We start from the raw sequence: 27503 nt of genomic DNA on the forward strand, positions 1-27503 counted from the left end.
GACTCGTCCCTTATTGGAATGTATAAACATGCTGCACTGCAAAATACAGACAAAAAAGGCAATTTTCAGATCAACTATTAAAGAGGTACATTGCCCTCTAGAGGAGATTCTGTGGTATTACAGGACAGAGTAATGTAGGACAGGGTGGTCCTTCTTGGCCAATAAAAGTACTAGAAACTGTAAATTACAATGTGTTAAATTGAACTAAGGGGGGACGGGGGAGGGGGGGGGGCAGTTTTTTTTTTATTATCTTGATAGCTCGGAAAACTATTTTTTGAACAATATGTGTTATTTGAAAGAATAACCTTTAGTCTGAATGATTTTTGATGATCAAAATGTATTTTATTCGTAAACTCTTAGCTCTAATCCGATCAATACAGTTTATTCTGACCCATGTGGGTTATATGTGTTTCAGCAGCTTATTAAGAAGCGTGTTATGTGGGAATACATTATTTAGAAATAATAATCCAGGAAATACCAGGAAAGAAATGTCTAAACACTTAAACACTGTGCCCCTTCTAATTATACATGCTAGTGCACACCCGGTAACAAGAATGCATTTTATGTAAGAAAACATGATTTACATGCTAGTATATCAACAGCTCTGTAGCCAGCACGCATAATGCGTTTATAAATTAACAAAGACCTCTCACAACTTCATTCATCAACTGCCAGGTCTACAATAATTTGCACGTCGGTTTGCTTTCCAACCCTCTTATTATTTATTTAACCAAGCAAGGAAAGGCTATCAGCCCGCTTCACCATTGATTAATGGCGCTGTTAACATATACGTGTAACGTTCTTAATAAGCGCTCGTTTATTTTTTGATTATAAATCGTTCTAATTCCGATTTCAATTACTCAAATGCCTGCAGATTTAGTAAACTCTGAGGGATGAACACAAGGTTGTGGCTGTATAATTTAAAAAGGGCTGTACAATCTTTTTTATTTGGATAAGTTATGATTACATTAATACAGGTTTGCTTTCTTAAAGTAAGAAGTACAGTAAAACTTTAAAACATGCCTATGAATCAATACCATAGTCTTTGGTGGCACTGCACAACGCAAATTAAATTTCACACTGTGTACTTTCTTGAAAAAGTCGAGCCACATTTAAGATTTCAAATTATGATTTCGCTGACTGAGGGCAGGAGCATTGTAACAATGACATTTCACAACTGAGGATACATATGATTTATGATTATTTATTTTTTTTTAAACTGAGTTTTCTCTTGCCAGTTAACAGCTAGAATAGAATGTCAGTAAGGGGCAGATTTACAGTATGAAGTGGCACAATGGAAGAGATTAAGATCACAGAGCAGTAGACTGCAATGGTCGACTGCACCTGTATTGAAGAAATCAAGTTTACAATTACCGGAACAACATTTTGGTCTCAAGAACCATTGATCTGAACAGAGACAGATCAGGCTAAATAATTGTTTACTTATTAATAGTCCTACATGCAATAAAAATATAATAAATGGGATCTGAGAAAAATGTCATTTGAAGGTGGCTGTTCTGAGATCCGCCCCTATTTGGATCATGAAAATAGACCCGACAGTTCAGGAAAATCACCCAGCAGACCACATAGGAACAGTAATCATATCATGCTACTTTTTTCTATTGTTAAATTATTTGCATTTTCATCTATTTTCAATAGTTATATACAGTTTAAATGTTAAAACATATTTTTACTGTGCTGTCATTATTACACTCCAGCATGACAATTACATTACATTAAACAGTAGAACTGAAAATATTAATACATTTAGACAAACGTTTGGTCAGGTAGTCTTTCATTTCTATTTCGGAGACTTCAGTGGCCAAGATTTTGCCTTATATCCTTGTATATACTATTTTTTCCATTGTGGGCAACTTGCAGGCAAATTGCCCGCTCCATAGCAATTGTATGAAGGGGGCAACTTTCCCACAGTGAAAAACCAGGACCTATATCTTTAGCCCATATCTCTTTTTTTAAATAGTCATAATTACCATAAGTCTCATCTGTAATACTAGATTGTAACTGTGTAGGTTGTAATGCCCATGCACTGGCAGTTTATATGCTATAACTAAGATGCACTTTCCTGTAAAGACTTTAAATCTGCCTATTGTTTTTTTTTGTGGTAAAACAGCAATAAATGTTTGTGCTTCCTGTGAAGTTGTGTATTACATGTATACATATAACTTTCAGACAGATATTGTTTTGGGAATCAAATAACTGGCTTATACACATGATATAAAGAAGCAGCTTGTGTACAACAAATAGTTTAAAAAAAATAACTTATTGTGAGTTTCAAAGCTTTTGTTTTCACGTTAAAAAGTTAATGGAATTGGAGTGGTTTTGTCTTTTTGATGGTCGGAATAGAGGCTACCCACTATATACAGATAATGATATCACTCCATGCTTTTCTTGGCCATAAGCTTCACCATGACATTATCGTATGTTGTGTCTAGACTCTCATCCTCCCTTATGTTGCCATCTTCACAGTACTCATCATCATAAAAAGCCTTCTTGGGCGGCTTAGGAACTGCATAGTCATCGATGTGTGGGTTATAGGGGTATTCATGGCCAGATGGCTCTGCAGTACCCTGGAGCTTCCAAGCATGGCCTCGTACCTCCTCAGGGTCATCGTACAGGGAGGTTGCAGATGCTACCATTGCACACCCTTCTGGCTCGTCATAGATGTGATCCACCTTATAAGTTGAGCCCTTCCGCCATGACTGCACTGCTCTTTCATCTATAGAGTCGTACAGTGGATCAGCGGCTTGGACATGAGTTGAAATGGATGGCTCCTCTTTTTCAAAAGAGGCTTGGTCTAGGCTGGGCAGGGAAAATGCGCCAAAGCCAGAGGCCATCAGATTCTTGGCAATGGTGTCAAAAGGGACAGCGTATTCGCAATCTGGGTTTTTCAGATCTGCGTGTTTTTTATCAGCTGCTTTGTCTTTTGGTTGGTCCGCAACCGTCCTGGAAATCTGGGAATAGGCCAGGTCCGAAGACAACGGCAGGCTCGGAATGTTCTTGACTGGTGCTTTCCTTGGTTTGGGGTCAAGAGTTAAGCTCTTCACTCCTGAAGGCAAGGTCTCACTTGACATTTCACCTTCCCTGGCTCTGCTAGGAATCTGAGATTCAAACGCTGGCTGGCCTACTGTGCTGTAGAAGCCACAGTCCCCCACAGGCGGAGGCTTAGGGGGTGGTGGGAGGTCTGCTTCGGATGAAGCACAGTGCCAGTTGGGATCTGTGATGGTCGTTTTGTGCATGTTGATGGCGGATTCGATGGCTTGGAAAATGTTGTTCCCCTGTTTGGTTACAAATTCAAAGTTGCCTTCTCCGGAAGCGCACCTGCGCCCTGCTTCGAAGGAGAACGTCACCTGTGAATCAGAAGAGTTAATCAGGGGTTAATCCATGCTATGTGCCATGATTTAAATACATGTGCTTTAAAAATCCATTAAAAATAACTATCTGCAGCAAAAGGACATGAAATAACAGCCACATGTCAATGTATATTGATTATCAGTGTAATTCTATTAACAGCACTTGCTACAATTTATAATTTCTTACTGCATCTTTATGTGTGTGTTGTATTTTCTACTATCATTAATCCTGTGTGTCTTCCTGTATGTGTTGCCAGCCTTTTTGTCTGCCTGAGCTGTTCTTTTTGTCAACATAGACACATGACAAGTTCCCCTGATGGCATCTCTAATGGCATTGTAATGGTTCTGCCCTGCCTGACAGGAGTAAAGAAGTTGAATAATGTGTGTTAAGTAGTCATTGAATGAAAAAGGGGTCTTATAATGTGCTACTCCAACAAAGTATTCAAGGTAAGATGTAACCTGTTGCATTAGATAAAGAATGTGCAGTGGTCTTCAGAGACCACAGTATCTGCACATGGTAAATGAAGCTGTATCCTGTTAGACTGTAGAGTTATCACTTCTGCTAAAAATAAACAGCGTGTTCCACAAGAGTGGAACATATATTTCATATGGGTGTCATAACTGTCCAAACAGGAAGGAGTAATGCTAAGATTGTAATACTGTACATATTGCATGTGAATGAACTCTAACACAGTTAGGTAATAGGCAAGGCAATATCTTTATTGGGCTAATGGCTGTATTAGAAAAGTTTCTCAACTGAAAGGGAGACACAACTGTAATGGAGAGGAGAAACAAAACATCACAGTATATTTTAATCTATTAGGAAAAACCTTTTGCATTTGTTATAACCTTGCTTCCAGAACAGCAGCAAACCTTAAAATACATGCACTGCAGTAAAATGATATGACATTGATATACAGAGGATGCTGAATGATTTTAAGAGGGGGTCCTTACTGGGATATCTTTCTGTGGAGAATACAAAACATTCACCGCAAACCATCATTCAATTTTTGGTTTGTACCACAAGTATATTTTTTAAATAAATAGCAATGCATGTTTTATATTAAATTAATTCAGGGATCATTTAACCATGCAGATCTTTACTTTCATTTTCAACAGACTATGCTTTGACGTGGATTCATTCCAAACCCTGATTATGGCCTCTATGCAAATGTCTTTTTTAAAACCTTGAACTCAATTTGCAGCCTTGGTAGCTGGCATTTCTTGACGAAACCCGATCTCAAGGAAATCATTGTCCAAATAAAAACAACAATACAAATCTGAAATTACAAAACTCACATCGGTGACAGAATTAAATGGAATAACAAAAACGTATCCCACACCAGACACACCCAGTCAAAACAAATGCTGTTCAGTTGTGTTTCAGCCCCCCTGTTTTGATATTAAACTATAGCAGGCGGGGCCAGTATAAAAGGGTAAAAACCCTCAAAGCCTTGTACAGACTATTTACAAACTTTACTTTAAAAACAAGTGCAAAGAGAAAATTATCCCATTGTTAGAGCTGTGAATTAGATCTCAGAAGCAGAACTCAAAATGCTAAGTAAAGCAGTATGTGAAGTCTTAACCAGAGTGGCACAATGCCGGTCCCTGAGGTCCAGAGTCCTCTTGTCTTTGTTCCACCTTGTACCCTAAATTACTGAGACTAACCTCTTTCCAGATTTAATAAGTTTATTATTTAAAGATATCTATAAACCTGTAGGACTGAATTTGTGCGCCCCTGCTTGATGCTGCTTAAAATATTTACCTTGTCCCGTCCGAATCTCCTTAAAAACCTGTAGGGCCACATGAACGTGGCTTCTCTTGATTTCTTGTCTTGGAGAACCAGGCTGTCATCTTCTACTTTCAGGATGTATGTCCCACGTAGTCGGCATCTTTCTGTTGCATCAGTCTTTCGTACAGACACTACGAACTCCTTTGCTGATTACGACAAAAAAACTATTTCAATAAATTGCTTTTAAGAAATGGAATAAATCTGAAATAAGTCAGCCATTTAAATTCATGTGAACTTCAGTTCACTTTCTGATTGGTGTTTCCACCTGCCAAGCTTGACACAACAGCAGCATTAAGTCACTGCAACCATATCTATCATAACCTAGCCTGAAAATAATGCTATGCATTCTGCAATATCTTCTCCAGAGCCTAATTATAAAGTTGACAGTGTTGATTAATGTATAAAAAGTTAAAATTAATTTCTACTCCAACTAAAATTGATGTGTCATTTAACAACAAACATGTAGCTGTCCTTAAAACAAAGAAATCAACGCCGAACTCCCCTCTCTCTTTGTTTGGTTTAGCTGTTATTAATAGCATTCTGGGACAACATTTCTGTTAAGAGGTTTTTTGCACACAGGGTGGATTATACAATATAGATTGGTTGTTTATTTCTACAATGACAGACAGGGTACATTGTTAAACTGCTGGTTGGTCTTTGCAAGCTAGTTTCAACCATGGGCTTGGCTGAGATAACTTAACAAACTCCCTCTCACCTGACCTGAGCCAGAGGCTGTGCATTAGCCTACTGTTTTGTACTGTTTCCTGCATTCTTTTGGAACATGTGTTTGCAACTGTAGTCCAATATTCCTTATAATCACCTGGTACAACGTTCCGTGGCAAAACTATTAGTTACTGGAATGTTTGGAAGCTTCAGAGCAAATCCCTTTTTCCCTAATAAATTCGCTATATGCATTTGTTTTCATTTACCCCCAGAGAAAACCCTTTTGGATATCCTTATAGTACCAGTTTTCCATCACCAGAAAAAACCCAGCACAACCAAAATCAACTACAGCAAATGAAGGCATTGCCAATATGAATGGGTTCATACAATTGCGTTGTATCAAAATGTGAAGCCCCTGTGGTGCCATTCTACCAGGTGCTCACACCATGGTAGCTGCCTTTGTGCAAGCATTGCCATTGTAGTCTCACTATGCTGCACTGAAGATCAGAAAGGAAAGTGAGGTTTGTCACAACTGTGTAAATAATAGTGCTTGAAAACAGTTAACATTTTCTTTTAGATGGGAAGCCACAGAAATCGTTTACCTGGAGTCTTTCTTTTTGAATAAGAAAAGATACCTTCAAATGAAGCTGCTAAATCTGATACCATATAGGGTCCTTCCACAAAAACAGCATTTCCTTCCTGCAAGGCTGAGCGTTATATTGGTACTCCTCTGTGCAGAAAATAGATTCAATAACTTCCATATGCGGTCTCTGCTACTGTGTTTGAGTTGCAAACAGGTGCAAACAAAAAGAAATGACACCACAATATAACTTCGAGATGTGAGAAATCGGTTCTGGTTTCCCCTTTGTTTTCTGGTTGCCTTTTTGTTTCATGTACACCCAGCTGAACAAATGCAATCTGATCTCCAAAATGGTTTTGTAACGCATACTTATAGGCCTTTCTCACAGCAACTATAAATACTCATCTTGCACAAAGAAATAAAAATACCCAAGTCACTCATTTATAAAGTAATAACAAAGGAGGTCTCTAATAATATGCAACCTAGTTTTTACCAAGTATGCAAACATTTCTGCTAGTGCTTTCAACTCATTTGTCGACTTCTCTTACTTGCTTTGGGTTTATGCATAGACTATCCAGATATATGACAATCATTTAGTGGTTTAAGTTTTATTGATGCATTGTCAAATAACTGAGAAGATTATATTTAAAGCAGACAAAGAGAGTTTATCTTTTGCATACACATCTGCAGGCTGCCTTAGTGCTTTCAGGTTGGATATAGAACAGTACATGCGTAAAGCTGCACTCTACAGAACATGCAATTATCAATGTATGATAATTTGCTGGGTGCTGAGATGTGCAGGAAATAATAGCGTATGTGTGAAAACTAATATTATCCTACGGTCAGTTACAGGGCTTAACTGTGGTACCAGCTCTTACAACCACAAAACAGGAACACAACTGAACCACAAAGCTTGTGTCCATTATGTAGGCTCTTAAGAACTAAAATAAGTTGACCTAGTTTGAAGCACGGTCAGAAGGGTGTCATGAAACTGTCAAGAATTGATTTCAACAAAAAAAAAATTGGAAAGCAAAGCATTATATGTACTGTAACATTTTGACTATACCAAAATGTTGTTCTAGCACTTAACACTGCAGGCCCTGCTTTCCCCTGTGCTGTGATTATATATTAGACACGGACAGATTTGATTTATTTAGGTCAAAAACTCACGCAACAATCCCACTGAAGCATCTCTTTTTTCAACCGTCTTTGTATGGAGAAGCTGACATTTCGGGTTTTAATCTTCAAAAGTTTTGTAGGACTAGATGTTTGTCCTTTACCACACGTTTCAATGCACTTTGCATACAGTTTATTTACAATGGTACAGTAAAATTCTAAAAGTGTATAAAAAAATACAATAATTTTCTCACTGAAATGTATTAAGAAAGCGCACGCACCCAAGTAAGTCAGGAATCCTCTTTTCAGGTTTATTGTTCTGCCACATTTAATAAAGAAAGAATAGGATGAAGAGGATTTGAAGGATTTTTTTACCTTATCTCCTTGGTTTCATGAAATATTTAATGAAATTCAATTGAGATGTGCCTCCAGATATATGGCTTAATAACCACAGTGGCTAAGTGGAAGATAGCGCCTCACATTTTAATTTCTACTTACTTTATTATCTATTATCTATCTCTAATTATGTTATTGCATTTTATGGTTTGGCTTTCTTGAGGCCAGTGTAAAAGGGACATTTGAAATAAACTGTGTCGAGCTTGTTTTGTTGTCTGTGTGTTTGTACAATTGGGAGTGTTTGTCAGCCAGCTCAGACTGCAAAGAACCTCTAATGTTCATATCTGAGGGGTGAAATCTCTCCCATGGCGTAGCGGCTACAGCTAATTGGGTTATCCTTGGTAATTATTGTGACGCCCCACCTTTGAAGGTGCTACACCTCCACTGTTTGTTTTCAATCATACTGAAAAGTTGAGAAGTTCTTTTAAGCAAAAACCTACAGCTATATAGAACTACAGATGTATCCGTATTCTGGCTTGTTTCCTTACCGCTTCCTCTAGTGTTGTAGAGGGAGTTTTCCTCCATAGCCACAGCAGGCTGTCTCTTAAGCGACCCCTGCAGACTGCCCCTCTTGCAAGCCAAAGGCTGCTCAGTCCAATTCATCTAATTGATAGAAAAATGACACAGTTAATGCAGTGTGGTCACCACAATGGCAATACATTGAAACAAATACACCATTGCGTAGGATCATTGCAGGTGTCCTTGAGTCAGTGGTGCACAACTCAGACCATGGAGGGCCGGTGAACTCCTGTTTTTTGTTCTAACAATACCCCAAATTAGTTAATTGGACCAATTAAGCTTCTAATAAGATCTAATAAAGTACTTTAGGGTGCAGTTGGAATAAAAACCTTCAGGGACACCAGCCCTCCAGGACCGAGTTGTGCATCACTGCCTTAAGTATATGAAGAGTAAATTGTACAGGTTTACAAAGCAGTTACATACAACAGGCACTGTCTTTTCATTGTGCACAGAATCCTACCCATTATAATCTGTGGCAGGGCAGGGCCCTGCTTGTAGATAGTGTTTGGTTTGTGTGTTGATGGTGGTGGTTGGCAGGGATGGGGTTAATTCCTAACCCTGCCAAAAAACATGTGAGAATGTGGCTGGAGCCTTTATTGAATATTTGATGATTAATTAGGATCCAGCCATATGGGATATAAGGGAAGAAAATCCTTTGTTTGGGAGCATTCGGAAAAGAGAGAGAGTTTTTGTAACAGTCCTGGAGAGTTTTTAGAATTGCATGGAGAGAATGGTACCTGACCAGCATGATACCTGTTTTTTTTTATTGTCTCTATTTATTTTGGCCACTGGGCTGTTTTTGTGTTTGTGGCTCGTTTTCTTTAACCTTTTTATTTAGCTCTGCGGCGGTGTTTTTAGTTTATTTTTGTTTAATAAATGCGCGTCCCGGTGCTTAAACACTCAGCTAGTCTCGTCCTGTCACATAAACGCAATGGATTTCAAACACGAAATCACCTGGGAGTGGAAAATCTGCCTCGTCTGTGCTCTTTTATCAAATCTGCCCCAGGGGCAGAAATCTGGTTTACAAAAAACATTCTGTGTGAGGCTCCCAGTGATGCTGATATAACAGCACACTCTTATGGGTAGGCTCCTATTCCTAGTGTGTAGAGGTGCATACCATTGAGATGTCATTGGTATCACTGTGCTCACGTTCTGTATCTGAAATATACTGAAAATACATTTGATTAATTTTCAGTTTTAATAATGTATTTTTGGGACTGGATATTAAATATATCTGAGCTATATTATGGAAGACTTGCAAGGTATATTTATACCACCATTAGTGTTAAAAGTACATCATATTTAAAAAAATCATCTTTCATGCATTTGTAAGAACGTGGTAGTTATTTGTTTCCAGTTATGTTGGGTGTGATGTTTGCAACTTCTTTCACAATTCTACTTGGCAACTCAACTAAAGGTTTTTCGCGTGCTGATGTCACGACAAGAATGAATCCAAGGGGGTCGACTATTGTGTGTTGTTTATGAATCACTCTGTATCTATTTAAAAAATACATCCTTTATTTGTAAGTGAAGTCATTAGAACAAGTGCATGTCATCTTGAGTTTTGCAAGTCTTGTAATGAATGGCTTAAACGCCCAGAAACCCTGTTTATACAGAACTATTTAATACATTTCACACTCACAACTCAGAAAAGTGCTTCAATTGAATCATAGCTAATGTTATTATTTACGTGGTTTCTGCTCAGTGAATTCTTGTTTGAAGATTTTAATAATGCTTATCCACATATTTCCTATGGTTATACTCTGCTTTTACCAAAGTGTACCCTGGTTTCCCTAGTTTATTAATATGCATTACCACATCTCGTTTGCATTGAATACCTACTCTTTACCATACTTTCACTATGCTGTATTCTACTTTGCTGTGCTTTTACTATGGGAAACTTTTATAGGAGACATATTTTTCTTCTATTGTAATGAATTAAGAGGATCAAAATCTCAGGGTTTATGAATAGTATAATAGTTTATCTACTTTTTCATGTCACTGATGGCTCTAATTTTGAATAAACAGCCATAAGGGATGGATGTCACTGACATGCTTCTTTCCACAGCACTGTGGCAACAATAAACGATATGGCTACTATCCCAGCACCAATCAGAATGTGTGTCACAGATTTTATGCCACTGTTTTATCGTTGGTGTTTTAGGTGGTGGTGGTGGGGGGGTGGGCCCAATTAATTAACAAATATTGGTTCCATTCCTTCAATGTATTATTCAGCCTGATTATTGTTCTTTAATGAATTATAAGATCAACTTTAATTAAGTACAGTGTTCACCAAACTAGGAGTTTACTTAATGGGGCTTTTAGTGTAAATGGGGAATTGTACGTAACAAGACTAAAGATCGGATCCAGATAAAAACACAAATTAAAAAAGGAAACTGGTGGAAAAGAAAAAATGATGCTGCTTTTTTGTGTCGCAGCCCCCCGTACACCAAACTTGTGTGTCCTTCCAAGCACCCTGGTCCAAATCCTTTACCAACAGCATTTTTTTGAAATCCCAACTGAGCAAATGGTGTTAACCGTAGTGTTCTGCTTTCTAACTAGGAGTTTATTTGCGACTGGGGAAATGCTTTTGTCGCACCTAACCAAACTTTGTGTGTCTTTCCAAGCACCATTTCCAAAATCCTTCCACCACAGCACTTTTTTAAACCCAACAGCAATGGTAAGCTTAACGTATCATCTCTGTTATAGCTATAAAAGTGGATTTTCCACTTGGTGTTTTTTTTTTATCACACCGAAAAGGTACAAAAAGCAGGTTACATGGGAAATATGAAGTTATTTTTCAAACTGTACAGGAGCATGCACTTGAAACCGAGATACTGTTGTCTAGCACAAAATAGGAAGAGCTACATTTATTTGTGTGATTGCTGAGCTGAGGTGAAACGGCCAATAAAAATGCCAAAAAGAGAAAGTGAGAAAGTGTTTTTGTCATGTTAGCTGATACAAAAATGTGTTCTTTTTAAATACCTACTGGAAAAGCTACTTCACAGAGAGTCTGTGTCCATTCATCAACCTCGGAGCTATCCGCTGCAAACACAAACAGTTTCTCTGTTGTTTCCACAAGAAAAGGGATGGATTCTTTTGGGCACCCATCCATCTTTACATCCGTCACTCGGATGCAGTCGCTCAGCTTGATCACTTTCTTATTCTCCTGTTTGCGAAGGCTCTTGTCAAACTCAAAGAACTCCATGCGAGAAATAGAGCAGTTGCTTTCTCCATAAACAATCGACCACATTTTTTTCCATTTCTGTGGAAAAATAAGAATGATAATGAAGTCAGCCAAGCTGTATTTAAAATCTGAAGTTTTCCCGTGTTTAATTTAACACTTAAAAACATGGAGTAATTATGTGGAGTCCCTTCCACAGTGTGTGTGCCCTACCTATCTAGAAAGCAAACCTGGTTGACAGTCAAGTTTGTTTACATTTGTTGGTGAGATCTGCTGGCACCCTTCTGCTTCTCCGTGCAGCAGTTGGAGGTTATAAAAGACATAATCAAGCTTTGTTATTACTGTTACCAGGATGTACAATTCATATCGCTCAATGCCCGGGACAGAACAGGATTTGTGTGAGGGACAACAAGTTTTGCCATTATACTTTGCCCATTGGATAAATAGTTCTTTAATTTGTTTATTCTTCCTATGTTCGTTCTGTTGCTAGAAAAACACTCTGGGTATATTTCTACTGAGCTACGGAAGTTTGTAAAAACTGAATTGCAGAAGTCTAGCACCTCCACACACAAAATGGTGTTTACACCCCACACTTCTGATTGGCTAGTTGTGGTAAAAGCTTACCTTCTATTGGTTACAAAGACACACAGAAATGGCTGCCAAAAGAGCCTTTGGTAAGGCACAGACTAATCTTTTAAATGTAAGGTATTATTTATAGTGTTTTTGTAAATTAGCAAATAAGTGATACTGCTTTTCTAAATACATGAACCAGACTCTGTCTACCTCATGCAAAGGCCTGGATATTCTAGGGATAAATCAGTATTTTCACCAGCTTCACTGTGCCAAATTTCAGATTTAAAAAATATGTAGATTTATAAAACCCAGGAATCGAATGGGCCTTGCTCAGTCTTTAGACTATGTTACTAGTTAACTTCCCAACTCAACTGAAACAATTTCCAGACCAATAGATTTACTATTAGCATTCTGTGGAGAGTACAGCACTATTGGTTATTGACTACATTGAAAATGTATCATTTTTTTCTACTCTGGCACCAAAATGATACATCAGCTGTCTTGTCTCAGTACACTGAGGTCAAACTATAAGAAACTTCAATGCATTCACCAGTTATCGTCCAAAACTACTGTCAACTTGAATTTGACAAAAATTCTAACCCAGAATTCACAATGTATTGTCTATAATTTAGCAAACCTTCACATTTTGATTTGGAATGCATGCAGATTTAATTCAATTCAAGCATACTATTTATTTTAGACCTTAGCAATCACAATAAGCCATCCAACCCAAAAATACATAAATACTGGATCCTAAAATAGAATTCACATCAAGATACAGGTCTGTTATCTTCCTTGGCATGACACGTGTATTAAATGTTCTATAACAACAACTATGAATAACTAGGGCAGTGCAAATTCCAGAATAAGGTAATTACTATCTAACTACAGCTTAGTTTTTCTGCATTTCAAAGTGCTTCCAAAAAGCCTATAATTCTGTTTTAAAGGTGCATGTATACTCCAGAGATTCCTGGAATTACCGTACATAGCAGTTAATGGAGTTTTTAGCACATTGTTTCCATATTTGGAACTTTCTTTCAAAGTCATTACATAGTTACAAACTAGTTCAGCGCTATTGTAGGGAGAGCACTTGAAGATAGTAGAGCCATGATGATCGTGTCTTACTTACCTTCCCAAACCTCTGCTGCTGCAAATACAGCATGCCCTGCTTCTTGATCGCCTCTTCCATGTCGAAGCAGTTTGTATCCCCTCTCCCTGGTTCATACACCTGATAAGCACTATGCTATCTGGAACCCGAAGACGACGCCTGGCATTCTAACTTCCTGTCTTCCTCTCTCTCTCTCTCTCTCTCTCTCTCTCTCTCTCTCTCTCTCTCTCTCTCTCTCTCTCTCTCTCTCTCTCTCTCTCTCTCTCATGCTGTATACTGCAACATTTATAGTGAAGTATCACAAGACCCAGTGCTTAAGTCCCACACATTGTCAAAGCTAGTCAAAACACCCATGTTGTGATGTGGTGACTAAACATTTCTTTGTTATGCCTGCACTAGTGGCCTGTAAAGTAGAAAGCACATTAAGTGTCTTTAAGTATTGTGTAATCACAGTCATTACTTAGTGAACACATGTGTACTTACACATAATTACAGTGTTATTATGCATAGTTACCATGTACCTATGGAATTTAGTACAGTACAAGTAGGTCCAGATTCTAAAAAAAAGAAAACTACTCCAAATTGGTGTTAGCAATTTCACTTTCTTATGCTTTTACTATGGCAAACTTGAATTGGCATTGCTATTGTATTTTGCAGAGTGAGAGATTCCTGCTTATTATGTACAGCAGACACTGTGCCTTTTCGTGGAATTGCCTTTTCAGTGGATCAACAAGCTTTTCACACAGTGGAAGATTATTTCAGATGCTGTTCTTTTGCCACTTGTGTCTCTGGCTGCCAGTAACAGCTTTCTGTTCTCACACTTGATATCGATCATTACTTCCTGTTCTGTGTAAAAAACTGAAGTCTTCCCACCACTTAAACAAACTGCAGCCCATTTGTGTTTTTGAATTTATTTTTTCACACATTTAGAAGGTTTGAGTTATAAACACCAGCCCCATATGTTTTTCCTGTACAATGTTGACATACAAACAAGAACATTTAAGCCAATACTCTTGTTAAATTTGCATGGAGAGTTACGAGAGAAAGTTTCATTTTATAAATATCTAGGTATATGGCTTGATGAACATCTTACTTTTAATTACCATATTGATAAATTGGTTTTTAAATTAGGACATAAATTAGGTTTTCTTTTAGGAACAATAAGACTCTACAGTGCTTTCCTTTGACACATAATTGTCATATGTACATACAACTAGGCTGGCTCTCACTTATGAACTGAAGGCTTTTACATTGGTATTTTTTGGTGTTTTAAGTTTTTTAAAGGCTTTAAAGAATGATGTTAAAGAATGACGTGGAATTGTTTCCATCATAGCATAAAGATGAACTCTGATAACCTTTCTTCCTCTGGTTTTAAAGGTCGTAGTTGAGAATTGCTTAGAACCTCCTTCCAATACTTCTCCTTCAGTCCACATTAACAAATAGATATGTCATATGTATTCTGTTCTTTGATCTCTGTGTGCTGCTGATGTTTGAGCTTGAACCACACAGTGTGTTTTCATTGCGTTTGTACTTTGCAATTGTCCTTGTATTGTTTTCCAGGATCACCTTGTAAACAAGGCCTCGGTCTCAATGGGTAAATCTCCTGGTTAAATAAATAAAATGAAGTGTGGCTAGAACAACATCAGACCTTGAAGAGCTCATTGAAACATCACATTTCTAACTGATACAGCACCAAGGAAAAGAGATCCTGAATCCCTATAATAAAAACAAAATGCTCTGTCAACAAGGTCAACAGATTCTGCCTTCTTTCTAATAAGTTGCACAGGAGGTAAAACACCAAGGATTTTGTTTTAAGGATGGGGTCTATTTTTATGATCTAAACAGTGGTGGAGATGAACACTGCCATTTTCAAACTATACTCACCCAGCTGGTGTTTACCCTTGGGGATGCTTATAAACCCACTAATCAATATTACTGTGACAAAATTTAGTGAAATGAGCTTTGTGACAAATAAACTTGGTAATAAAATATGCCACTGGCTATATCATTAAATAAATTGTATTTCAGGGGAAAGTTATTCTACTAGTATAAAATTAGCAAGAAACTGCTTATTTAAGTGGATAAAAACTGTAAGAGATCTGGAGTCCATGCATTCTCCAAGCAAGCATTCCAACCACTGCACAAAACACTTGTTTGCAAAAGTAGTGGGATTGCAACCTCGTATCTCCAGTAAGGGGTCAGGATCTGTTACAGTAGTGCCTCACACAGAAAAGCCAGTAACACACAAGACTGGATCTTCCACCAACTAGGCTGTCTATTGGTAGTTTCATACTGTTTTAGTTCTTTGCTGTGCGCTGCCTTCAAAACAGGACACTTCTTTTTCAAAACGTATTTGGAAAGAACCTCCCTTAAGTAACAAGTCCATCCACTCTTTAAATGTCTTGTTTCACAATCTTGTGGGAAACCCACGCCATCTATTTCTAGGAGGCACACTTCCTTTTGCGCTGATAAAGGTTATCTCAAGCTAAACAACTTCCTGTAACCAGCGCTACCCAGACTGGCTTTATTTAGAAACCGTTCCTTTTATGAGCTCTTAGCAATGTTTACTCAGTGACGGGTCACGATCACACAACACTGCCTTTTACACCTGCAACTGCTTAACACACTGTATATCCATAAACTCCAATGGTAAGCCTTTGCATGTAGTGTCTCTAATTTACTGTGTATTTACATAGCAGTTAGTAAATACCTGTCTACTTAAACATTATTACAATGTTATTATGCATAGTTACAATGTACTTTTTGTAACAGTGGTAACATTTGTGTAAATGCTTTTTGCACGATATAACCCTAACCCTAACCCTATTTGTTTCCTGACACATGGTCTGTGGCAGATCTGCCTGGTGTGTCAACATTTTTTTTTTTTTTTTTTTTTTAAGTGTTTTAGTTTGTTTGTTTTTCTGGCCCGGATTTAAAAATAAATATGTACTAAATCACGTAAAAAACTTCTCATTTTGTTTTGAAAGTCTCTGCCTTCCTGCTTCGTGACTTGCTTGGCCCTGTTATGGACACACTCATATTTTTCTCTTAAGTGTTGAAGCTGGTCCTGTTTCAGTCTTTTAAAGTGTACACAACAATCTGAGGTTTATAATTTTTTCATTATGAATTCGAATTGAGCAACAGGAAAGGTGACTCCTCAAAAATGTAACACAAGGAAAATATTATCTTTCTGAACAACACCTACTAAACAAACACTCATACTTGGTATTTAGAGCCGCAAATATCTATTCTTAATATTTCAGTTTGTCATAAGATTCGTAATAGTGTTACTCTGGGGAAGCCAAAATGTGGGTTTCATATCTTTGGAAGTGCACTGACTGTAGCCCAAATTCATCATCATCATCATCATCATCATCATCATTATTATTTATTATTATTATTATTATTATTATTATTATTATTATTATTATTATTATTATTATTGTTATTATTACTTATAGAATATCATGGAGGGTGATGTCCTATACAAGCTGATACCCAACGCACTACAGTGAAGAGCAGCTGTCCATGAGTGGCTTTCTGACTGCTTGGACCTTGAGCGGGGTCAAATCCAGCTTCTATCTTACACAGAACTCTATACTGTACTTCTTTTATATTACATTTAATACTCCAGCTAATCTTAACACACAGTATTGGTTTTTTTTTTGTTTCTTCATTTTTTGGTAAGCCTATGTTAAGATACAATGAGTTGCTCTTCAGTTCTAATTGCTTGCCAGAGACTATGAAACATAGGCAGCCAAAGCATCTGTTTATTAGGAAGTGCCAGCGCTCACTACTGCACACCAGAAAAAACAAAAGGAAACTTGATCTAAAGTGACAGGACACTAGATGGCTCTTACTTAAGACTTTGGCTGATATAATGTCTACGATGGCCAACGAGAATTGAAGGGCAGCTCCCGAACTCCGGTGAGAGCACCTTAACAGACTTACTGGAGGATTACAATGAGAACCGCTTTAGAATGCAAACATCATGAAACTGTCACTTTTTAAAGATAAGTGCTTGCACCAGGAGGTTCCTGGTTCAAATCTTGGCTAAGCCACTGACTCGCTGTATGTGACCCTGAGCAAGTCACTTAACTTCCTTGTGCTCCCTCGGAGATGTAAAACCGAGGTCCTATTGTAAGCGACTCTGCTACATGGTTTTCACCCTAGTCTCTATAAATCGCTTTGGATAAAAGTGTTTGCTAAATGACTAATTATTATTAATAATAATAATAGGCCTGTGTGTGCATCTTGGACTGCAAGACTCACCCTGCAAACACTGTGGCTATGCCCTTACCAGGGGAGACAGTACGGTTCCCACTAGAATACAGGCATTGTTCACTAAAGATACCCAGATGTTAAGTACATTCAAATTTGTCCCTGCAGATTAAAGCAATAACACTGATGCCAAATGCCAGGTCTGGCTCCTGAGTATGCAATAAACACATGTGGGTTCAAAAAGGGTTTAGTTGCAGATTCAAACAAAACTGCATTTATGATCAGCTAATGTAAATTCCCTAAGTCCATCTTTAACTTTCAAGGAAATATAAAATATTCATGTTTCAAAACAGTGGTGTTGTGTCCCATTTATATATAATTTACATTGTTATCATACCCATATTGAAAATATCAGTAATGTAGGCGTTATCTGCAGCTTGTGTGCTCACAGATTTATACTCTTTGTTTTCAATATCGGCTCTAACATATGCCATTATACAACAAAAGTTGTGGTATATAAAGTGACCTACTGCTTTTTTAACCTAAATATTTTCAATGTGTTACATTATAGATAACTAGCTGTAAAATTAGTACAATTACAGTATGTTATATACCAGCGCTATTTGCCCCAGCTGGGTTTAATGTAATTTTAATTGCCCACTTAACTTTCTGGGAACAAGTCCTCCCATCTGGTTTCCATTGTCTGCACTTATCACAGATTCAGACACACAGTGCTTTAGGGAACCTGGGAAGTGAAATTGGTGTACTTAGGCAGTTATATCACACATACAGGTAATGGCCAGGTATATTCTGAACCAAGCCTTAACCTTTTGGTGCCTATTGTATGCATTTATTATAGGTAGCAGTAGTAGTCGTAGTAGTAGTGGTAGAGTAACACAACTGATACATACTAAACACAAAGCTGTGACAGGTAAAGAGGTTGTGGAACAACGGATAACAGCTGCCATCTGTACCACACACTGTGGTATAACTGGGCTTTACACCACACAAGTACTGAAAAGAGGTTTAGATATTTTGCATTAGCTATTATACAACTGGGTTTTCAGGCCATTCATATATAGGGTCTCGATACAATTTATCTAAACCCTGGCAGATCTAAATACTGTTGTCATTAAAACCCTTAAAATATTAACCTTATTTAATATATTTTTAACGACAATGAACTACAGTTGCATGCACTGTTGATGTTCGATTTAATACCTTGGGCCCTTTCCTAATTATTTGGTATTTAATGGCTAATGGATTCAAGTGTAGGCCATGCCAAGTGCCTCTCCCATGTCTTGCTTCGATTGTGGTCACGTTGTTTCACAACTACCCTGTCGTGGCAACCGTGAGTAGCAAGTAACTGTCAGGACAAGTTATTTTCAAAATGCCCGCTCAAGTGCACTGGGCTTTGAGATCTGCCTATAGGTGAAATTGGGATGTATATTGGGTAAAATTCCATTCACAGTTTAAATTATTTCTTCTCTTTGGTTTGCTCGGGGCCGGAGGTGCTTGGGTTGTGTTTATCTGCTTGCATAGCAGGGTGTTCTTGAACATTATGTCAAGTGCATCCCATGTTATCAGATCAGAGCAAGAACTAATGTGTTTTTGTAACTAGTTATTAGAGGATAGGTTTGTCTTTTCTATATGTGCCCCTATGTTAATAAGCATGTAACCATTGGAGGACCCTGGGGTGTAGGCTGTGTGCTAGTGACTATACATATCAAATGAAAAGGGGACTCCTTTGTAATTCTCTGTACCATGCAGTTTGCCCAGCATATTACACCAAATGTACTTTAATACTATGAAGACTTCTGCTTGAATATAAACTATTCTGCTGAAACACATTTAATGTAAGACTTTGTGAAGCTTCTTATATATAGGTAAAACACCTGCACTGTCCTCTAAATCACTGCATGACTGACCAGGAAAGTATAAGCTGTTTTCAAAGCAAGACCTGCAAACATTGATTTATTTAAAATGGAATAAACCAGATAGCATGTTTTGAAATGATTGCTAAAACAAAAAAATGTACAAAACTCACATTTGAGCCCTATTTAGTGAATGGATGTGCACCGCGTGGAAAATGTATGTTATTATTTTGTCAGCTGCAATAACTTTAATTGCGCTTTACAAAGTCAGCCTGTAAATTAAAAGAATAACAATTAAGCAATTGTGCCCAACGCAGATGGGATTATATGAGCTACTAGACATCTTTAATGCTAGAAAACTTCTGTGGTAGGGTTCCTGTTTCCTCTGGTTCTTCAAAGTCACAACAGTAGACACACTTCAATGCAGTGAGCGAGCACACTGCTTAGTCACAACAGCACCACAGCGCCACCTACCTCACTCCTGGAACTGTCATGCCCAAAATGAACAGGCATCCAGAGCACAAAAAACATTTGCTCAGCATTTGAGTTACGATGCTTGACGAACATTAAATGGTTCCCCTGTAGCAGAAATCACTGGCAATTGGGAAAATATTCTGTCCGTCCTTATGTCTCACTGTACATGTTTCCATAAATCTAGAGGGGAAAAAAAAAAAAAAACTATCCAATTGTGATAACACCATGTAGCATGTTTTCTGAATTGTGTGTGCATGTGGAGGTGTGCCTCTGTCTGTTGTGATGAATCTCCTCCTAGCGGCTAAGCAGTTAATACTGATATCAGCATAAGACCCATACTTGCCTCTTGACAGCAGAGCTTGCTCTGGTAAGACCTTCGTCTTTGAACCCTGTGGTTTGCGGTTCACATCCAGCTCCTGTCTTTCCATTCAATTCAATGATATGCCAATTCATTACACTGTGCATCCATATGGATATATATGAAGGTGCATATAGATATGTTAGTCTATGCTATTCTGTACTTGCTGTTGATATATCACCCTTTTCACCATACTGATGAATCTTGAATTTCCAGCTGTGGTGGGAGTTAACTGACTTGTTAATATGGTATTTCTTGTCTGTTTTACAACATCTAGAGACCGTTTTAGTAATATGCAGGTAAATTACTGCTCTGAGCAATTCCTTGCTAGTTCTAATTTGTTAAAAATTGTTTTGTGTCTTTTTGAAAATGTCCTTGCGCCTTTGCGGTTGTAAGCCCCCTATTTTTTTTTTTTTATTTATTTTTTTTTAATTGTGCACTGTCATCCTGTGAATGGCTGTGTAAATAAATCTCTGACCTCATGCACGAAGCAATTTTAAAAGAATGTGGTCTGTTTTTATCAGTGCGTACCTTGAATGATAAAAGAAAATAAAAAAAAAAAAAAAAATATTGAAACGCGGCGAGAATGGTCCGCACGTTACAAAGCTTCCAGATCGCAAATTACATTAAAGAGACGCTTTTATTTCTGTCAGCTGAAGCCATGAGTAATTGCCGTTTCCATAATGGGAAGCAGATTTTTTTGCTTCTTTCTACTTTTGACAGCATTCCGAGCGTCCGGAAACTTCAGAGCATATTAAAAACATGTGCTGTTGACTGAAAGACAGCGGGTTGCCAGATGTCTATCGGTGCCGACGAGATGACTGGATGTCAAATCCAACATATCAAAAAAGGCGTAAAAAGCGCATTTAGATCAGCTGTATTTTCAGTACAGGGTTGTGGGTTCCAAATATCCCACACGCCAACATTATTTCCCCCACAAAATATATTGGGATGTACTCAACTAATAATCTAAACGATGGGAGATCTAAAAAGCACCACTGTTGTAATCATTAAAATGGTGTCCCTACTGGCGTTGTACGTAGGACACGTTCCCCACAGCAGTACACTAAACAGACTTGTATGTATTGTTTAATTTCTATAGCTGTGGCATACAAAGAGCACAGCTTTAACAAATAGCTTCGAGAATTCATTTTCTAATCTTTTTTCCTGTGCCCTTAACTTTTACAATCTCAGTGCTTCTTATTGCAGTATTACTTAAATGTTATGGGATTATTTCTCATCACCAGATAGCTCTGGCTCTTATATCTGTAAGCTGAGCTAACCTATGTTTCTTCAGTCTATGGCTTTCAACTAGAATGGTGGAGGAATGGTTGGTAGCTGAGTCTCGCTCTTCATTAATAGACTAATAATCATAGTAATCTTCTGTGTGCTCAGAGATGACCGCTTCTGCTGTATTTCCAGGTGAAATAGAAGAAGCAACATCTGGAACAAAAAGAAAACAGAAAATTAGAGCAAGTTCTTTACCTAAGCAATGTACAATTATCCCAGTTGTGAAACATAGTCGGCTGATATACACCACACCTGGTTTCAGACAGTGCTAAAACTGCCTATTTGTTATCATTTAAAGCTACAGTGTCCAACAATCCTGGGCAAATGTTTCCTACATTCTTCCACGGTGTAACCTTCTGTGCACTTTGCTTAATCAAAAACATGTTGGTTTACCAGTTTGTTTACATGATCTAATGACGTTTTAGCGTCACACACTAACGCCTTCTCCCACTTTGAAGCTTGCTGGCCACTGTGAATTAAACAGCCATCACTCGTCACTCATATCAGTTTGGAGCAGCATTGACTGGAATGAGTTTCAACACAAATTTAAATTAGAACAGTTAATATCTGAAGTTGCGTTCAGCCGCAGGGTCGACTCATTGCTGACTGACATCTGTGTCTGCTAAGTTTTATGTTTCATGATTGATTATTTTCTGATGTATTGTGTTTTATGATTGATTATTTACTGACGTATTGTGTTTTATGTTGTTAGCTGTGATGATGGGAGCCTCTTGCCAGGTCGTCATTGTAAATTTGTTTTTAAGTGACTGTGGCAATGTTGCCCCGCCCGTGTGTATTTCTGTGTTGGGGGTTTGGTGTGTGGAGAACGGGTAAGAGAGAGGAGATTAATTACAATTACAATTGCTATTGCGTGTTGGAAGTGCCAGCACAGTACTTGTGTTCTGTTCGTCCACAGTTTGTATGTCTGTCTATTTGCTTCGGCCTGCGTGCCGTTTATTTTGTAACAGTGTTTGCGTTTTGTTCAACCTTTTATTTTCTGTATGTTTATTAAATACACGCAACAGTGAGTTTCTTTACCTTCCTCAAGGACTGCCAGCACAGCCGAGGCTGTTACCGAGCCCAGTCTGTTATGCGCCACACAGTGGTAAGTGCCTGTGTCTTCTTTTCTTATTCTTTCGATCTGCAGCCAGCTTGACACCTCGTACTTCATGGGACCTCCTCTGGACTAGAAACAAAAGTTTGTTTTTGTTTTTTTAAACCAACCACAAGACTTTGAATTCAACGTGAAATTCCTTTTGTCTTAACGGACTCAAAATCAAACCTTCAAAACAACATATTAGTACCTCTCATTGCTGTAACAGCCTTCTCACAACTGTTATTATAGACAAACAGGAGGACAAAATGTCTATTATGTTGTGTGGCAGTATTGTCTAGGTAAAGCCATCGAGTGTTAGGGTTAGTCTAACTTAAGGTTAGTGTAAGGCTAGTCCCTAAACGAGTGTATTAACCACTGTACAAAATGATCAGATCTTTTTAAGTAAGAAAGCTTCATATATCAAATTACTTTAAATGGTAAATTTACAATGTACTTCTATAGAGATTCCATAACTTCCATTGCGAACAAGGACGAAAGCACCAATGGAATACGGAAAATCTGTTTATGCTTCCAAGACACTTTTGTGTACCTGCACAGAGATATGAGGATCATCGCCAGGGAGACTGCTGTCGTCACCATCCTTTCTCCATTCTATCATTGCCATGGGAAACGCAAAGACTTCACACAGGAAGATGATGTCATTGCCCGTCACGTTCACATGGTCCTGGGGTGGATGCGCTATACGGGGCACTTCAGAAACAGGAGTTGGGAAGAAAAAAAGAACAAAATACAACAGTTTGGTTAATGTCTTATGCACCGGACTGACTTCAAAGCAAATGTCCCCTTTTTTTCCAATGCTTCTGAACGTGGCTGGATTGACAGTACTAATGTCCTCTCTCAATAACTGTGAAGTATCCTTAAATTGACCCCACCATATGCTTGGAAGAAAGATTATTGATCTGCAGATTGCACTACGCTTAATTGACTTGATAATCACTATTTTAAATAAGCCAGCAAGCTTCCCAGCAAACTGACTGAGTCAGATACCAGTACACATAATTGGAAACACCTGCAGCATCCTGCACACACTTTTGGGATTAGTGATTCCGGTATAATGTGATGCATACAAATTGCACTTCCCTGTTTGACACACTAAGGCATTGCATGTGCTTGCTTGGTTGGTAGGTGCTTCTGAATCAACACCACTGTGTGCCTTTCTGTGAGCCACATGGTCCCTTAAAGGAACTAGAGGAGGTAATCACTGAGGAATGTATACCTCCAGAATAACATCCTATCATCAATGCTGTTTCTATTGCCCACTTTTGTCCAGCTCCTATAAATGTTTATTATGTGCCCACATTTCAAATGAACACAATCTGTTGTTTTAATCTCATGACCAGAGTCATATTTTTAAAGAGGGAACTAAACAAATCCTGCCTTATTACTGTTGGTTGACTGTGGTCTAGAAATATATTCTTGCACATCTGAATCATTTGTAGCTATAAATTGTTACATTTTTACAGTTCAGAGTCTCCAGAAAGCTTAAAGAGGAAGTGTATCTGCTTGCTAAAACTACCTTAGGTCAATTAAACAAACTGGTAAAACAACAAAGCCTGGTTACTGTGTATGCAGAACTGTGATATAATGCAGTAAACTCTCACCCACGAATCACATTGTATGATGTGGTAGTTTTTCTGTTAGAACACATAAAATAACATCGTTTGCCTGTTTTACCTATAATTTGGATTAAATGTTTTTGAAATTGTGGACTAAAAATAAAGCATACATTGTGCATACACAGTAAATATGAAACGTATGTATTATCGTTTTATATAACTCATGTCGTTCCTGTAATCCAAGCTGCAGTTCCCCGTGGATGCTGTTGTATAAAGTTGCTCCTCTGTAATGATTCAATCTGGATCCGTTCTGATAAGATACATCAGACACATGAGAAAAGGGGCTCTTGCAGCACACAGACAGTGGTAAGCTCACAGGAAATGGCCAAGCGGCATTGCAGAGCTGCATTGTATAACCACACACAAACTGAGCTTAGTTTTATTAGTTTGGTCAGCAACAGGAAATGCCTGGACAGTGTGTTGTGCAAGTGCTGAGCGGAGGTACACTGCAGAACACACTGGACCTCCTCTTTAATGATCTTAATGGTTTACATCATTAAAATGAAGGCCTCGAAGGTAATTTGCAAAGAGACACGAGAGACCCACTCTTATGTACTGTGTAGTGGGTGTGGTTTTTCCAAACCATGGTAGGAGACACAAAGAACCTAATTAAATCATGCAAATGGTGATACAGTATCTCCTTTCTACAGGAATTCCTTTAACTCAAATTAGCCAAATGTTTATTTAATGCTCAGATGTGCAGCTCTGGTCAAAATTTTCGCATCATCCTATAGAATGAACTAATTTTTGCTTCATAAAGTTGAATGAAACCCGCTGAATAATGCTAATATATTGAATGGCATACCGCTTTGCAGTTTTCCATATACATAACGAAACAAGTAAAAATGTGACATTCCGAAATCCAACATGGAATACCGTACTGCTATTATGGCTTCCGGTAGACTTTTGCGATATCATTTTGTAGCTTCTTTGATTACATGATGTTTAAATAAAAGAGCACTTTTTTTTTTTTTCACAGAAACTTCTAAAACAATTGTGAAGAAGAAAAAAAAAATGGATTGGTTAGGCATTGAAAAATGACAACAACAAAATATGAAATTACCAGCAAGTTTGGGAAGTTATGATAATATAACAGTTTCTGTAATCCATCCTACTTATATAGAGAATTAACTTGAATTAATTAATGGAATTGTCATTTGTTATATATATATATATATATATATATATATATATATATATATATATATATATATATATATATATATATATATATATATATATATAGTACACGTAATTAATCTAGTACATATATATCTAATCTTGCCCCAAGGTTTATTATATATGTTTTCTTTTTCATAACAGATGGAGTGTGACCGTGTATTGTTGCTTTCTTCCAGGACCAATGGAATTGAAATTGAATTTAGAGGAGTGCTTTGATTCAAGTAAATACCTATACATCCTATTAGACCAGATGGAATCAATTAGTGACACTAATTCAAATCTGGGTGAAAGTTAAGCACATCTGTTTTTAGTTGTAAAATACTCCACTCCAGTTACACAATAATCCACAAGCTAATCTATACCATCAGGTTTGACTAACATTATTATTATTATTATTATTTTTTTTAAATAAATGCATACATAACCAATTGATCTTTTTGCAACAACAACAAAAAAATCTAGACATTAGGGCTGTTTAAAGTGATATTGTCTTTGTTGTTAATAAGATTTGCTGTATAAATGTGTTTTAACTTTGGGTTAGATACAGCAACTTTTATTTTTTTGCAAATGTTTAAATTAAAATTTTTTGTAAGGGAAAATGCATGTGTAATGGTTAATCAACCTGACATAAATATTCCAAAGATATCGTGTTTTACAGATGCAGCTTGTGTATCTGAAACTATTTTCAGGTGGTGTAAACAAACTGGACAACCAACAAGGTTCTTGATTAAGTAGAGCTCATTGAGAAAGGGTAAAGTTTGCACTCCTATTTAAACAATACCTCTTACCTGTTAAACATGGCCCGGTGCTGATAACGCTCGTCTGCCCGAGTGCCGCTTCTGTAAATTTACAGACGTTCTCGTAGGTCCTGCCGTCTGACCCGCACACCGCCTCCTGAGAGACACACACGCACTGCGGCTCCGGCACCTCCCCGTGCTCCAGGACTGAGATGTTCATCCTGCACTCGAGGTTGTCCCCGCAAAGGCCGTAAAAGCTATTGGTGCTGTCCAAATCACACGGCTGAGCCTCGATATTACCGCACTCTTTGCAACAGCCACAGCGGTCCAATACGAGCCCAGCCCTGCAGTCCACAGCTGCCGGGCACAGATCCAGGGCACACGGGTCGCAATCTGTGGCACCGTCTTGTTCAGTGCTCACTAGAGCAAAGCCATCGCCCTGTCCGGGGTTAGGGAAACTGTCTCCCAGACAGACACAAGCCAGTAAAAACAAGAGTCTGCAATAAACCATTGTGGCCAACTGCCCGCTGTTACTGTCTCTATCTCTTATCATTAGCAAGGGAGTGTATCACGGTGTAACCTACAATCGAAAAGTTATTTAAAAGTCTGTCATCGCTGTGTTGTTATAACTTGTATTTTCTGTTTTCTCTCTCAAATGCTTTTTTTTTTTTTTTACTGTTCAGCAGTTGCTGCAGCTTCTCCCGCTGTTATCTTCGCAACCCAGCTCAGTCTTTGAATGAACACCTCTCTGCTCATTATTCCCCGGCGTTTCTCGCTCCAGGTATTCTCCTTCGCTTCATTTCATGCTGGCGTCTAAAGCAAGTTTAACTGTAGAAAACAGACAGATAGACGGGCGTATGAGGAATGCCAGAAGGGGGTCTTGCAATCACGCCGTGCTGCAGGCGGCAGTGAAGCTAATCCCACACAGATCCGGCTTCAGCTCCTTTGAAGCCGCCGCTCTCCCAGTATCTCTTGAGTTGATACAGGCTGGTATTTTATTTTATTATTTTTTTTAACAGCCGAAATGATTGAGAACAGCCCTCGCTCGCATGCAGCTGCAGCTTAAGCACTTGTATGCCTACAGTCCCTCCCCTCGCTGTTTCAGCCGTCTCGCAACTGTGGCTGCTGCCAGGTAAAGGGTGTGTAGATAATTTAGCCCTCATTTACAACCGCTCAGAGTTTGTGCAGTCAATGGTAAACATTTCTTATTTTTTTCTGTCGGCCTATCTCTTGACTTGACAAGCATATTTCACTTTTAAGAGAATGCGAAATGTCCAAGCAACAAACACTATTATTATTATTATTATTATTATTATTATGTTTTGCTAATAT

General features: G+C 38.1%; 2 protein-coding genes across 2 annotated transcripts; both read right to left on the reverse strand.

Moving 5' to 3' along the window:
* Positions 1 to 229: 229 nt before the first annotated feature.
* On the reverse strand, positions 230 to 13479 carry LOC121302220 (docking protein 1-like). Its single transcript, XM_041232051.1, has 5 exons — positions 13324 to 13479; positions 11427 to 11702; positions 8407 to 8521; positions 5137 to 5309; positions 230 to 3368 (listed from the first exon to the last, which is right to left on the reverse strand). Exons 1-5 carry the CDS (start codon positions 13381 to 13383, stop codon positions 2394 to 2396), a joined length of 1599 nt encoding a protein of 532 aa, XP_041087985.1. The 5' UTR covers positions 13384 to 13479; the 3' UTR covers positions 230 to 2393.
* Positions 13480 to 20687: 7208 nt separating this feature from the next.
* On the reverse strand, positions 20688 to 27221 carry LOC121302213 (kazal-type serine protease inhibitor domain-containing protein 1-like). Its single transcript, XM_041232040.1, has 4 exons — positions 26223 to 27221; positions 23166 to 23326; positions 22558 to 22705; positions 20688 to 21672 (listed from the first exon to the last, which is right to left on the reverse strand). The coding sequence occupies exons 1-4, from the start codon at positions 26722 to 26724 to the stop codon at positions 21593 to 21595; spliced, it is 891 nt and encodes a 296-aa protein (XP_041087974.1). The 5' UTR covers positions 26725 to 27221; the 3' UTR covers positions 20688 to 21592.
* Positions 27222 to 27503: the final 282 nt, after the last annotated feature.

This window comes from Polyodon spathula, chromosome 29 (genome assembly GCF_017654505.1).
Source record: "Polyodon spathula isolate WHYD16114869_AA chromosome 29, ASM1765450v1, whole genome shotgun sequence".
NCBI lineage: Eukaryota > Metazoa > Chordata > Actinopteri > Acipenseriformes > Polyodontidae > Polyodon > Polyodon spathula.